The sequence below is a fragment of the Rhodnius prolixus genome, unplaced genomic scaffold (genome assembly GCF_049639745.1).
Source record: "Rhodnius prolixus isolate KJV_2025 unplaced genomic scaffold, Rpr scaffold_6, whole genome shotgun sequence".
Taxonomy (NCBI): Eukaryota; Metazoa; Arthropoda; class Insecta; order Hemiptera; family Reduviidae; genus Rhodnius; species Rhodnius prolixus.
Genome location: NW_027411634.1, coordinates 27,459,391 through 27,474,030, shown reverse-complemented (window position 1 = coordinate 27,474,030; position 14,640 = coordinate 27,459,391). Strand labels below are relative to the sequence as shown.

General features: G+C 32.0%; 1 protein-coding gene and 2 non-coding genes across 5 annotated transcripts in view; 1 reads left to right on the top strand and 2 right to left on the bottom strand.

The window, feature by feature from the left end:
* The window catches only part of LOC141460118 (voltage-dependent calcium channel gamma-5 subunit-like), a 434,126-nt gene extending 420,182 nt beyond the window's left edge, over positions 1-13,944 (top strand). For all 3 annotated transcript variants that reach the window (XM_074139806.1, XM_074139807.1, XM_074139808.1), the window contains 4 exons: positions 2,053-2,342; positions 3,224-3,444; positions 3,572-3,781; positions 10,471-13,944. In XM_074139806.1, the coding sequence (XP_073995907.1) occupies positions 2,053-2,342; positions 3,224-3,444; positions 3,572-3,743 (683 nt within the window). In that variant the 3' untranslated portion in view covers positions 3,744-3,781; positions 10,471-13,944. The remainder of the gene's footprint in view (positions 1-2,052; positions 2,343-3,223; positions 3,445-3,571; positions 3,782-10,470) is intronic.
* Positions 1,341-1,413, bottom strand: TRNAV-AAC (transfer RNA valine (anticodon AAC)). The gene has a single exon. It is a non-coding gene; the product is annotated as a tRNA-Val (tRNA).
* TRNAV-AAC (transfer RNA valine (anticodon AAC)) lies at positions 1,492-1,564 on the bottom strand. Its single transcript has one exon. It is a non-coding gene; the product is annotated as a tRNA-Val (tRNA).
* Positions 13,945-14,640: the final 696 nt, after the last annotated feature.

Here is a 14,640-nt window from a genome sequence, read left to right as displayed (position 1 = left end):
AACCTACCTACAAGTGATGGCCCTACAACTCAACTTTAATGTTTTATAATAAATTGAGATAAGTTGAACTTTTTATAGTAAGCTGAGAAAGCACAGCTGGGCCATGTTTTTATAATCCTGTTGTTTTTATTTTAGCCATATTTATATCCTAAATTATTTTCTAAAATAAACTCAGTAGTTCAAACCTACAAGTTTTATTATAAGTTTAATTTATTTCAATGTTCCTCAATTCTAATTCATACTTTTGTTAATTAAAATAATTTTTCTAATTTTTTTTTTTTTATGATTTAAGGCGCGTCAACATCTATGGTTATTGGCGCCTGGAGCTTTTTTCAGTGCACTGCCGGCCTCCGGACAGTGTTCTCTCGTTACAGACAACACTGTCCATCACCGGACAGTGAGCTGTAAGAAGCTCCTAGGAAGAGAAAATCTAAGGGTCAGCAGCTGGATTCGAACCCGGGACCTCCGCGTGGGAGTCCAGCTCGCTAACCACTCAGCTAATCCCTTCCCTTACTTTTTCTAATATTTTTTTTTCTTTTATACTATTGTATGTCTGCAGCACTAGACAGATTTTATTTTCTTATTGCCATTTGGTGCAAAGAAGTGCTGCCAATGTATTCCATTATTTGTAACAAGTTTCGGCGATGATGGAGTTGCTACAGTAGGTTCCATCTGTGGTGGCACATGTATTACTGTGTGATTTCCCCTCTTTTGTTAGGAGTATGATAAAAGTGCTGAAATTGTGAGTTATGCTGTGAGGGATTTTTTTTTTTAGTAATTCCCTGATTCTACAAAAGTAAATACGTTTCTGAATGATAAGCTAAACATATTTTCCTTCTTTGCGATAGTAATATTTAAGTAAATATGACGTGTAAATATTAAAAGATGGGATAAATGTGCTGAGCGCTAAATGAGATGGTTGTAGCAGAATGTAAATACTTGTGTACTGAGAGAATACCTATGGTGCATGTTGCTCTATAAGAGTGGATGTTAACTTACACGTGAAGAACGGAGAGTCATGGCAAAGTTAACAAGATATGCTCGCAAGGAGGAAAATTGGATGGGATGGGGACAATCCAGAAGTAAACTTAACCTGGTGAAACAAGGCTCCCGTCGATTAATTATTCTGCAGGTGGTATCTTCAGACATGGTCGTTATAAAGAAAACATTTTCTTTTTCTTCCGTTTTTTTTTTACTTTTCTTGACAAGAGAATTTCAATTAATAAAAAATGAAAATGGTAGTTCACAAAAACGACGTTTCAGCATAGCTATGAAAGCTTTAGTAAATAATTTAAAATATTAATTACTTAAAAATATATATGTATATATCTAAAATTATATGTTTCCGCCCAGGATCGAACTGGGGACCTTCTGCGTGTTAGGCAGATGTGATAACCGCTTCACCACGGAAACCAATTGATCAATACCCTGCACTGTTATTTTACATGATTAAAAAATAATTCTAAAATAAAAAAAATAATTAAAAAAAAATGTTTCCGCCCAGGATCGAACTGGGGACCTTCTGCGTGTTAGGCAGATGTGATAACCGCTACACCACGGAAACCTGTTATGAGTGAATGAACTGTGACTTAGGGTGGCCTTTAACTGCTACAGATTGTAGTATTTTTATTTTATTTTTCTTTACATTTCTCCTACAGTGTAATTTGTAATTCAGTTATTTAACTTATAAAACTCTACTGTTTTCGTAAAATGCAGACCAACAATTCAACAATGCAAACTTTTTTTTCTTTTTGTAAGTTACACATTTGCTAAAGCTAAAAAGCAGTGTGGAGTTGTTATTAGAACTGTTGAATTTTGCATTTGTGGTTGAAGTCGTTGTTTGTCATGTTTTTGAAGATATCGCCATATACGATATTAAAGTAGTTTAAGCATTAAATCGCCCTAAAAAGTTTTACTGCTCACTCAAAACTAAATATTTTAATCTAAGTAGTCATAAGAGTACGTGGGTTTAAAATTTATCAGTTTGTTATTGCTTACTCCATAAACTTACATTGAGATTTATTATTATTATTTTAATTACCTCTGTTTCAGGTCTTTCATTAGCTAGCGGACTAGTAGTATTCGCTTCTGTAGTAAGCGATGTGTCATTGGAACGTCCTCGCCGAAGTAGCAGTCCAGGCTTCCAGTATAGATACGGATGGTCCTTCTTTAGTGCGGGAGCCGCGTTCGTTTTAGCAGAAGTGGCTGCAGTATTGTGTATCACTGCTTATCTTAGAAGATTTCCCACTGCTGAACATATGGTGAGAGCTGTTGTGCCTGGGGCTGAACGTAAGCTTCTTGGATCTCGGAATTCAGACTACGGCGTCAGAACTCCGTCAGAGGTAATTTTTTTTCTCATTTAGCTAGCAGTTTATCATAGTTACCGTCTTTTAAAACTGCCATTTTAGTATTAAAATTGAACTTAGACAAAACCGTTCGTATTAAGTCCAACTCAGTTCGATTTTTTCCAGTAATTAACAAAATATTCGATGGCTTAGAACTCATTCAAAACACTGGATAAACTCGTTACCTATTTATATAATTTTTAAATGAAGTTTTAGTTATGTTTAAAATTTATATGTTTTTAAAACTGTTATTTATACCCTCATTCGAAATTTGGAGTATAAAAATAGTTAGTTTTGTTGGAAAAGTTTTAATTTTATTTTAGAATATTATACTTCAGTGAGTTACAAAGTGGATGTATATACCCTGCCATAGTCACTGAGTATCCTGCCAACTCTATCTAGTTTAAAACCTCAAGGGGTTTAGTTTGAAGTCCTTAAGGTACTGTATGTTTAAATATGAAGCACACCTGTGCTGTGCCTTCTACGTACATAAATCAAAAACTTCCCTTTACCGTGAAAACATTTATAATGAATTAGTATTAATGAGCCTCTATTACTTAATTATTTTGCTTTATTTATTTAGAATACAGTTTTGTAGAATGGAGGTATTAAGAAGTTCTGTTGCTGCAGATTTTTTAGGACCACCTACTGTTCGTGCGTTGATCAAATTTATTAATGAACATTCATTTCTAATTGGCTTAATCAGAATTCTGTTTTGTTTGGTGTAGGTAGATCTTAGGGGGTGCAAAATTATCATACCTTTAAATAAACATTAATTAAAAAATTGCTGAAATAGAGAATATGCCCGATTTTCTATCCTTAATTTCAGATCATGTTTATGATTCCATTAAAGTGCGTCTAATTATTTGTTTCGAAAGGTCAATAAAGAGCTTCTGGTGCCCTCGTTTGAAGAGAGTCTAGATGGGCCATTGTTAACCAAACCACCTGATCTATGTAGCACAGCTCAAGAGACTCAGTGTCAATCCTGTAAAAAGGAACAAGAAAGACAAATGGCTGGTACAACCGTACCAATAACTCTGGGTACTTACACACTAAGACCCCAAAGGACTACGCCTGCGTACCAAGATTACGCTAGAAGGTAATTTGAGCATTTATTTGTGGAGATTTTTCAAGAAAAAAAATATAAAACTTTTGTAATCTAAACGAAGTAAAGTTTAGGTTATTCAGATAGTTCCCATTTAAATCTGAATGAATTTTTTTTAAAGGTACGCAACTTTAGGACATACTGGTATCCTTCATGCTGGTGTATTGGGCGTATCAGAACAAGGTGGTAATTGGTCGTCTGGTTCGAGTCCAAGTTCTGGTTCGAGTTGCCCTAGGCCTCCTAGAAAACATCACAAACCACCGCAACCCCCACAACAACAACCTGTTATTTGACAAGAGGTCAACTCCGACGAGGACATTGTCTAACAGAGGTAATTAGTTGATCATTATCATCATCACAGCAAAGCGATTGTCGAATAGAATGCTTGATAAGTAATTTTATTAAATTGCACTAAATTGAAAAAACATTTTGCATGGATTGTTGCCTCAATTTTCTGCTTCTCGTTTTTATTTAATTGAATTGCTTTATTGTATTTTAACTTTCGCATTATTACCAATAAGTATTAGCTAATATTTCGGAGACTATGGAAAGCAAACCTCAAGTCAGACCTAATTATTTTAGGCAATGAGTTATTAATCATATAGTTCCTCCCCAAAAATATTTTGTGCCTATTGAGAGAAAAAGAAAAAATAAAGTTTGTCTTAAAGGGGAGTTCTAGTTTAGCAAAATTTTATTTCCGCCATTTTCTAATATTGATTGGATATGGCTATTAATTGATTAATTTGGTATTACTTTATCTGTAAAGCAAGTTTGGATAATATTTTTCTGTGTGTTTAAAAAAAAAAAAAACACAATGTACTCGGAAACATTTTAGTAAAGTGGTCATTTTTAATTGTACTTATTGCTAGTATCGGAATCGTGAGTTTTTTTCGTAATGAGTTTTTATCAAAATAACGTTTTATTTTTTTAAGCATTTATTGGACTTTTGGTTAGTTAAAACTAATTAGGATTAATATTTCTAATGTGATCATGAAGTTCTTTTTTTATCTTTCCAGAATCGCAGTTTCCTACATCTATAATTTCTAGTTTTTGTATTACATAATTATGTTAAAAAAAAAAAAACTTTGATCTTATCATAAATTTTCTAATAACAATATCCTGCTTGTGTATTCGCTTAGGTAGTGTGCGTCTAGCTGAGAAAGGGATGTGTATTTTGGGTGCAATCTTATGAATATTCATCTTATCCCAATTACCATTTTGGAGGCCTCAACATATATACAAATGCACACACAAATACACAACCCTCCTGTCCAGACTAAATTTAAATATAAAGTATCTAGAGCCGTGTATGTCACCGTCAAAACCCTTTCAGCTTTGTAAATTAATTTTCTTTTACTACTTTTTTCTCTTTTCTTACTTTATTATTATTTTAATTACTTTATTCAGCTGATTTTTTTTCTTGTTATTTTTTATAATTTTTTGCAATGGTAATTTATTTAAATTTTTTCATAATAAAATTATTTCAATTATTGAAAACATTTTTGTTCTAGAAGTTGACCAAAGCAATTTCATCTGACTATAATAATATTTTAATTGGTTACAAATAATTTCTATACAAATCAAGTATTTTTCTTAAGGTTCGCCTAAACCAGTGGTTCTTAACCGGTGTTCCGCGAATATGGTCCAAGTGTTCCGCGAAATTTCAATTTAAAATGTATTGAAAATTAGAAACTTAAGAAAGATATGAAAACAAAAAATCGTTCCTTTTCTTTATGATTGAATACGAAATGCATTTGGCATTTTTGATACATCGCATGCTCAATTTTCCTTACAAGAATAAGAAGAATTAGTTTCTCTGTCAACAGACCGTAACCTTAAAATGAAATTTTTGGAAGCAACTGTTGATGAATTTGGATTTCTATCCAAAAAGAATACCCAGCTTTCACCTGACTATAATAATATTTTAATTGGTTACAAATAATTTCTATACAAATCAAGTATTTTTCTTAAGGTTCGCCTAAACCAGTGGTAAGAAAGATAAGAAAACAAGGTAAGAAAAGGTAAGAAAGAGTGAAAGGCACTCGTAGTTTTAATACAATTTTCAACATCTTATCTTTGCGAGTTGGGTTTCTCAACATTAACCAACATAAAAACCAAGAAAAGAGAAAGACTTACTAATATAGAAGAGGAAATGAGGGTAGCTCTATCTCAAATCAGACCTGATATTGCTCAAATATGTAAGAATCGCCAGCCACAAATTTCTCATTAAAAGATTTTTTTTTTTTTATTTGTAGCAACGTACTTTCATGTTCATTATTTGATTAATTTCATTTTCAGAATATATTTGTTAAAACTATGTAATATCCTTTTTAATTTTAATTAATACATACGAGGGGGTACCCAAAAATAACCGGAATTGCGTTGCCGCGCATGGAGCTTATGTAGTACGCATTTCTGCCGCTAGACGTGTATAGCGCAATTCCTTGCCAGTTCAATCCTGCCTGTGTTGTCTGCCTGGCTTGTTCTGTTCATCTGCAGTGATTGTTTTTACCAGCGCTGTTTTGTTCTTTTTTCGTTTTTTATGATGACAAGTTTAAGTGAACAACGTGCAGCTCTGAAATTTTGTTTTCTACTCGGCAAAAATGCTGCTGAAAGTGTTTTAATGTTGAAAACAGCTTACAAAGATGACGCTATGGGAAAAACTCAAGTATACGAGTGGTTTACTCGGTTTAAAAATGGCGACATGTCGATTAATGACAAACCTCGTTCTGGACGTCCATCAACTGCCCGAATCGACGAAAATGTTGAAAAAATTCGAGAGCTGGTGTTCACAGACCGTCGGCAGACAATTGATCAACTGTCAGAGAGTAGTGGGTTATCTTGGAGCTCGGTTCAGCGAATTTTAACGGAAGATTTGGGGATGAAAAGGGATGAAAAAATCAAAAAGAACATCGAGTTGTAACATGTCGTGCTTTGAAACAACAGCTTGAAACTGATCCAGACTTTCTGTCAAAGGTCCATTACTGGTGATGAGTCATGGTGCTATGGTTATGACCCAGAAACAAAGCAACAGTCGAGCCAATGGAAGACGTCATCTTCACCCCGACCAAAAAAATGTCGTCAAGTCAAGTCAAACATCAAAACAATGCTGATTTGCTTTTTTGATGCCAAAGGCGTAGTCCATTCAGAGTTTGTCCCCCCCAGGTCAGACCGTCAATCAAACCTTGTATTTGGAAGTTTTGAAAAAATTGCGCAATAGTGTTCGCCAAAAAATGACCCGATTTGTGGCAAACAGGAGACTGGTTCTTCCACCACGACAATGCACCTGCACACACAGCCATCTCTGTTACACAGTTTTTGGCTAAAAATGGCATGGTTCCGCTGCCCCACGCACCTTACTCGCCTGACCTGGCTCCGTGCGACTTTTTCTTATTTCCACGCATGAAAAAGGGCATGAAAGGTCACCGATTTGACAACATTGAAGAGGTCAAGAAAAAAACGAAGAAGGAGCTGTCAGCCATTTCTAAAGATGACTACAAAAAATGTTTCGAACAGTGGAAGCACCGGTGGGACAAATGTATTAGTTGTAATGGAGAGTATTTTGAAGGGGATAAGGTTGTTCTGTAAAAAATTTGTAAATAAATAGCTTTTAAAAAATAATTCCGGTTTTTTTTGGGTACCCCCTCGTATATCTTTTTTGAAAATTATATTCGATTTTTTATTATTCATTAATTTTAAGTTCTTGCTAAATACCGAATTTCAATTTTTTTAATGTTAGTGTTCCGCGAGAAAAATATATACATAATTGTGTTCCGCGTCTTTGAAAAGGTCAAGAACCACTGGCCTAAACTATGAAACTGAAACGCTGAAAATATAATCAACTACGGTGGGAAAAAAATCAAAACCTGTACAGTCCAAATTGCTAAATTTCTTTAAAAAAAATCCTTGGTAAATATGATAAATAATTCAAGTGTGAGCTTACAGTTTTCTGAACAAGGAATATTTTCTGTAATCTGTCAAAAATTTAACAAAAAATTTAGTTAAAAAAGATTAACTTCTTATTTCTGTAGAAAATTAAGTTTTATGATAGAAAATTATTATTATTATTATTAATTTAGAAAACGTAATCATGTGACAAAAACAATTGTACCATTTAGAGGTAAAGTTAAAAGTATGCAACTTTGAAAATTTATTTAATTACAATAGTGTAAGTAGTAAATGATTTCATTTGGGGAATAATTTAATGATACAAAGGAGAGATTTTGGCCCCCGTAACGTGCTTCACTGATCCATAAACAAAGAAGGGACAATAGACTAGCATTTAGCAATTGTTTCCATCACCTGTGATGAACGATGTATTGAAGTGCTGAGGCTTATTAGCGACCTTATAGAATCTGGCTTTGAGATTGTTTTGTGATGGACTTGTGAATAAATGGTGAGCAACTGAACAAGCGGACACCTGCTTTCAAATTAGCCTTCAAAGATAATTCGTTGCGTGTTACAGAGTTTTTGTGCATACAATGGTACAAAATGAGCTTTTTGTGAAAACTGTATTCAATAAATAATCCGGCTTTGACTAGAATTTTATGAGATACAAATATATTAAACTTCCGCTAAGTCAAGAATTACCAGACAACAGTGTTAATCGCAATTGATCTACTTTGAAAAGGCAGAATAGTTGAAAAGCGTGAAGCAGATAACTACTTCTGTAAATGTGTGTCGACTGAACCGAAATTTATCTTCTGTGATTCTTTTATAGAGATCTGGTCTGAGAAAGATAACCAGCTCTTCATCATTCTGGAAGTGGACTTCCTTGGGGGAAAAAAAATTAACAAGAACATCGTAAACTTGGACAAAAGAGTTTTGGGCTGTTGTTCCGTCTTTGAGCTACTGTTGGAATGGATTAGCTTGAAGACATTGGCACTATATCTTAAGGCAGCCAGTCCAGTTACAAGTCCCGTTTATACCTCTGGCTTAAATAATGGTAATGTTGGAAGATTGTCAGTGATGACGTTTCTGGGTTAATCAGGCTATCGGCATCAGGAACTTTTTTAGGGTATTTTATTTGTTAAGATAGTAACAATAATAAGGGCAAAGATATTTCATATATTACCTTCCAGTACCAAAAGAGATAGTAAAAAATAAATGTTTGAACTTGTTGAACAAATATTTTATGATAAGATTCCAGTTACTTCATAATCATGATTATTTCTAAGAATAGTATAAACAGAAATGTTAGGCGCTTTTGAAAAGAATGTGAGCCAAAATATACTGGCAATTATATTGATATATATATATTTATCTTGAATAAAATTTTTCCTTTCTACATTCACATGTAAAGGTTAAATCAAGTGTAAACATGTAAGATACCAATAAGAGATGGAGATCACACATATTTGGAAAATATTATAATATCACTCCAAAAATTTTTTATGTCGTCTATTTTATACTTGTATATACGACCATAGTTGCAGTATTTATTTAGAAATATTTAGGCGAATAAGATTAAAGATAGGCGGGAATGTTTTTATAATTTGGATACAATTTACTCTGTGTTTTTATTACATTAGTTTGTATAAAATAACAGTATTTCCAGTTCACATTACATTACTGATTGCAGATATATTTATATATTCGTGAAGTGCAAACCATAGTTTTAATATTGGCAAAGAAAGGTAAAACAATGTCGTCCATAAATTAGGACATGATTTTAAAAATATCTCTTGGCTTTATATCATTTACAGAATGTTTTATGATTGGAGTCATATTGCCAGATTTAAAAATTTTAAATTAATATTCCAATATGTACGAATTAACTGTCTGGATTTGGAGTATTGTGACTTGGTTGCATCATTTGAGTGGGGTTGACTTTTATAGCATGACTTTTCACAAAGGCAAGAGAATAACATTTTTCAATCTTCTGGCAGAAATACGATAGACTACTTCTTGAAATGACGCATATATTTTTCATCAGTCTTAATTTTCTGTTTTTGCACTTATGCTAGAGAAAAAAGGTTGAGATTCCTTTTAAATCATTGTTAAATTTTCTGTGAACTATCTTCAGTACACATAACAGCCTTTTTGTTACGAAAGACTATGCAGTAATAATTATGATTATGAAAAAAAAAGTCCTTAGTGTCTATTATTGCAAAATATCATTTACTTTTTTTAATTGATGCGATTAATTTTGATATTTTTTCACACCCCCTCTCTAAAAGAAGAGAGGGATTAATCTCTTCTTCAATGCTTATTACTCTTCATAGAATCCTGAAGCATTGAGTACCTGCTGTATGTATATAACTACTAAAGTTACGAACTACAAAATTCTGCGAAGTAACCGTCAATCATTGAACTCAAAGTTGGCTTATTCAGTAGTGAATGATTTTTCTGTGTTTAAAAAATTCTATTATTCAATGTCCACAATATGAAGTCACCAGTCTACAGAGCTGTCCGTCGGTGAACGACTGTGTGCACATATTGGCCTTAATTCTTCCATTGCAACAGCAACAGAAAGGTAAGAAGATTCACGAGATTGGTGGCAGATCGCTTATGGTTAGCCCATCTCTAGACTGATAAAGAATTTCGTTAGTCAGTCCCTCGTACCTCAGAATCAAACAATGGTATTAGTCAAAATGATGTGCACCTTCATTACTAGGGACATCATTTTTCTCAAATTGTAAAGAAGTGTTTTTTAAGGGATTGATTCACTATTACCGTGCTTTCATCTAGTGCTTTTAATGCAATATCTGGGCATCATTTATTTTACTTTCGAATCATTGTCAGGAGATTTGATTAGGGTTGATTAGAATTTACATCTTTATGAGAAAATCTGAAAAAAAATTGCTCCCCTAAAAGGAGGCCCTTAGGCATAAATAGGTCCTGATTTTTATCAGTTTATCATCATCTTTCGGAAAGCTTATACATTTTGTTCCAGTATGATGATTATCGGACAATTCGCAAGCTTGGATCTGCACTCTTCTTCATTAAAGGCACAGATTTCCTTCTTGTCAGTTATTTTATAGTAAATAATGTTTTGCTAATATTTGTAAATTTTTGCAGGGATGCTGTGGGGTCTGTCCTTGTTGGAGGGGGCTCATTAGTAGGGGCCAGCCTGCTATCAGCTCACACACTGGTTTCCGATACAATCGAGTATAGACATATCAACAATAATACGGAGATCGCTCACATACAGACTACGTGCCAACAGTTCACATTTATCTATCCAGCACCTCCGGACTATGATAGTTCCACGGAAGGACAGTGCTAATTTTGTCGATTTTTTTTTTTTATGTAATAGAAGCGTCTAATTTTGGCATTTATTTATTAAGTTTGTTATTTTTCTTTGTATTTTCATTATTTTTAAAAATTTGTTGGATCAGCATGGATTTAAATTTTTATTAATAGACAAATATTTTTGTTGAGTAATGTTCATTTTTTTTGGCGACTGATTCATTAAGTCAGGAGGAAGAAAGAATACTGCTAATTTCGGTCAGTAATTTTTATTTTTGCTGACCTTTCGATCTAGGTACTAGGTCATCAGATCATCCTTAAAAGAGGTCATAAGCAAACCGAACAGAAGACACACTAACCTTACAAATAATAACGTAAAAAATATTTTAATCGTCAAAAGCATAAGCACTGAAGATTACCGTCCGTCCCTACGTAGAAAGCTCGGCAAAAATTAAAAATTATGACTGAAATTGGCAATTTAGACATTTTTAATATTTTTGTGTGTTAGCGCATTGAGTAGTGATTACAAAATTGATCTATATTTGGTACATCTTTATTGCAGCGAAGTAAGTATTTTTGTTGTTCAAACTATTTGTAATTCCCTAACACTTCAAATCGCAATAGGATTATTGAGGTTTTTTTTTGTTCCGAAGTCCACAAGAAGAATACATGAAGCAATTCGCAAATGATACTAACGCTCTGAATCAGGCAATGTTAGTTATAAAAATAATTACATCTCCTGGTTTAATATAACTAATGAAACTATTCTATGAATTAAAATTGATATTTTTTTACCGTTTTATTATTTTTGTTTACTACCGTTTTATTCTCAACTATTGGTGCGTGATAAAGATTGATATTTTATGTAATAGAGTACTCAACCTTACTAAGAAGAAAATCTTTTTTTCCGTTTTTTTTACCAAAACTCTCAAGTCCCACTATGTTATTGAAGACAATGAAATTAACTTCCTTAGATAACAAGAGGAAGAGAGATTGTATAATAGAATAAATTGAAATAGCCTAATCATTCTGTTATTTATATTACGCAATTAATAAATGTGATTTTCGAAATCAGCAAATTAATTTTTGTCTTCTCATCTACTTTTCAAGAGGTTAAAATTATTCTTGATTTTAAAATATTTAAAGCACTATTACGATTTTCTTTATTTTTCGTCTCCAAATTTATTAAAGATTTTACCACGACTGTGACCGTAGACTAAATATTGCACCTCTAAGAGATTCATTAGAATGTAGTTTGACATTTCCTATTCTACCTCCGTGCTTCAACGAGCGTTTAGGATTGTTTTATCTATTAACAGATAGTTTTATCGCCTTATGATAGGTCCAATGGAGAGCAAAGTTGATATTTATCTTTGCTTTTCGTCTAAAATAGAAGTAATAATCTCAGTGTACCAAGTATCGATCAATTCATACTCAATACTTTTGATTAACTCTCACGATAGTTCAAATTAATACAAATATGGCCTATCCTTTATAATATGCAAATAACCAAATGATCCAACATAACTTCTACTGCGTAATAAGTAAATATTTAAATAAAAACATACATTCTAAACAATAAAAGCGAATCATTAGATCTTGTGATAAAGTGAAGAATATTGTTAATCATCAGCAAAAATTTAAAAAAAGAGACAATATGTTTTATAATCATTAATGTTTTAAAAGTTTTAATTTAATATCAATTATTAAAATCAATTGTAAATAAAATAAAGTAAAAATATAAATTAAACATAAATATGTGTCAAAATGGTTGAGTAATGGTAATTTGTAATGTTTTGTAATAATTGTAAATGAAATGTGTATAATGTTATTGGTATTAGAAGAGAAATTCATTTTTGTATAGAATTGGTAGAAGTTGAGGTCGCTTATTTTTATGCCTGTTTCTTTCGATAAAATAGCATCTTACTGATTGGTTTTAAGGTGAAAGGGGGTTTCATTTTCTTAGAGATATCTCATTTATAATACAGATAAATGGTTCCATTAATGCCCAATAATGGGATCCTGATAGGTAGGCACATTGGAAGGCTTAGTAAATCTTACATTGTCCCTATTTAGATCCTTTTCAGCATTCAGTATACCGCCCAATTTAAATTTTAAAAAATACATTAAATTAAGTTTTTTCCTGTAGGCAATGATGTGTTTAAAGACAGGCGCAAAAACATGCTAATGAGGAGCTTGAGCCACAAAGGGGGAGAGAGAGCTAGATCGACGCTTTATTTCAGTAAACCAATAGATCTTGAAAAGTAGCCTAGAAGTCCGCCCTCGAAGGAAATTTTTTAAAGGATATTTTAAAGCTATTTGATCAGAATAATTCTAGATTTGTCTTTTTCACAGGTATTCGGCTATTCTTAGTCGTTAAATCAAAACTAGGTTAGCACTAGACCGTGGAAGCCCTTCATGGAAACATCTAACTAGATTTGTTACGGATAGAAATTAGGGCCTTATTACCAGGCTCTTTTTAAGGAGAAATTTCTTTCTGCTTAAGAAAACTGGATTGGAAAGAGCTCGCTTCAATCATCATCAAGACTTTTTTTTCATAAGTACATGAGATATGAATCTACTTAGAAGTTAAATTCGAATTTTTAAAAATTAAACTTCGAACGTCATTCTATGTAGATAAATTTTGCTACGCAATTCTTTTTAGTTTCTATTTTTTAATTTGACTGGAATCTAATCGAAAATATAAAAATTTTAAGGAGTTGTAGAGATCTTATAGGAAACAAAATAAGAATTTTATACTATTGAGATTAGACGGGCATTTCTGACTTTGCAAATCAAAAATTAAACAATCCCAGATTAAAAATGATCAAAAGTGTTGATTGATATTTTAAAAATAATCTCATACAATTTTATTTCTTTATAATAAAAATAATCCAATGTTTTAAAAAGTGGCCTCAAACATTCGTTTAAAAAATGCAGATATTGAACATAAAAAAAAGAAAGAAAACATTTTTTTAATAACCAAGAATGGATGGAATTTATAATATTTTTATCAGAAAACTCAGTATTCAAAAAATTATATACCAGTATATATTATATATACGTACTACAAATATTTGTATAGAATTATTATGGAACCGGTTGAAATATTCCTGCTTGTGAAATAAAAACTACATTTTTAAAAAAATTGTAAAAATAATAAAATAAAAAAAGGAATAAAGTGTGATCATAAATTATTATTTAACTAACAAGAGCTTGGCAGATTTTGTTTGTATAAAGAACTTCATTAATTTATTGTATGAAGAAATTGTTTCTTACAAAATAAAAGAGAGAAAAACAAAATCGCTGCTACAGTTGTATGTTAATAAAATGACGCCCTCAACTATTCCATTAATATAAACTAATTTACAATAAACGAAATTATTTTATAGTTAATACTTGTTTATTTTATTCATTCTTCAGTATTTCCTTTCTGAAGGAGTAATTGTTGGTGATTTATTTTAATATTAATAGTGAAAATAGCTGTAATGCACAAAAAAAAATAATAGGAGTGTGGAATAAACCAAGTGAATCTTCTCAGGTAACATAAGAAAGTAGTCATTAGGCTAAAAAAGCCTAATAATCTCGATCTCTTAGATTACTATCGACTCCTTCTCCTCCTCCTCTTCATCAAATAGACTACTACAGACTATTAGAAGCGAATTGTCAACAATTTGAAATTTATTGCTTTAATGCTTTTACAGATTTTCTCCAATAGTTAAACAATAATTTAAACAATAAATTTATTAAAATAAGTGTAAGATCACATATTTTCCATTTTATTAAAAGTTTAATTTTTCAAACTTAAAAAGTACCGAACCATTTATAATAAAGGAAGGGCTTACAAACTACCCTTAACTTTAATTTAAAGTAACGTCTAAGAAAGTTCACCTCCAAAGCCAATATTTTCGGAAAAACTATTCCTATATATAGCAAAGACTTATAATTGCTATTAGCAATCTACGTTTTGAGAAGAACACTGAAATTGTTGTACAAGAT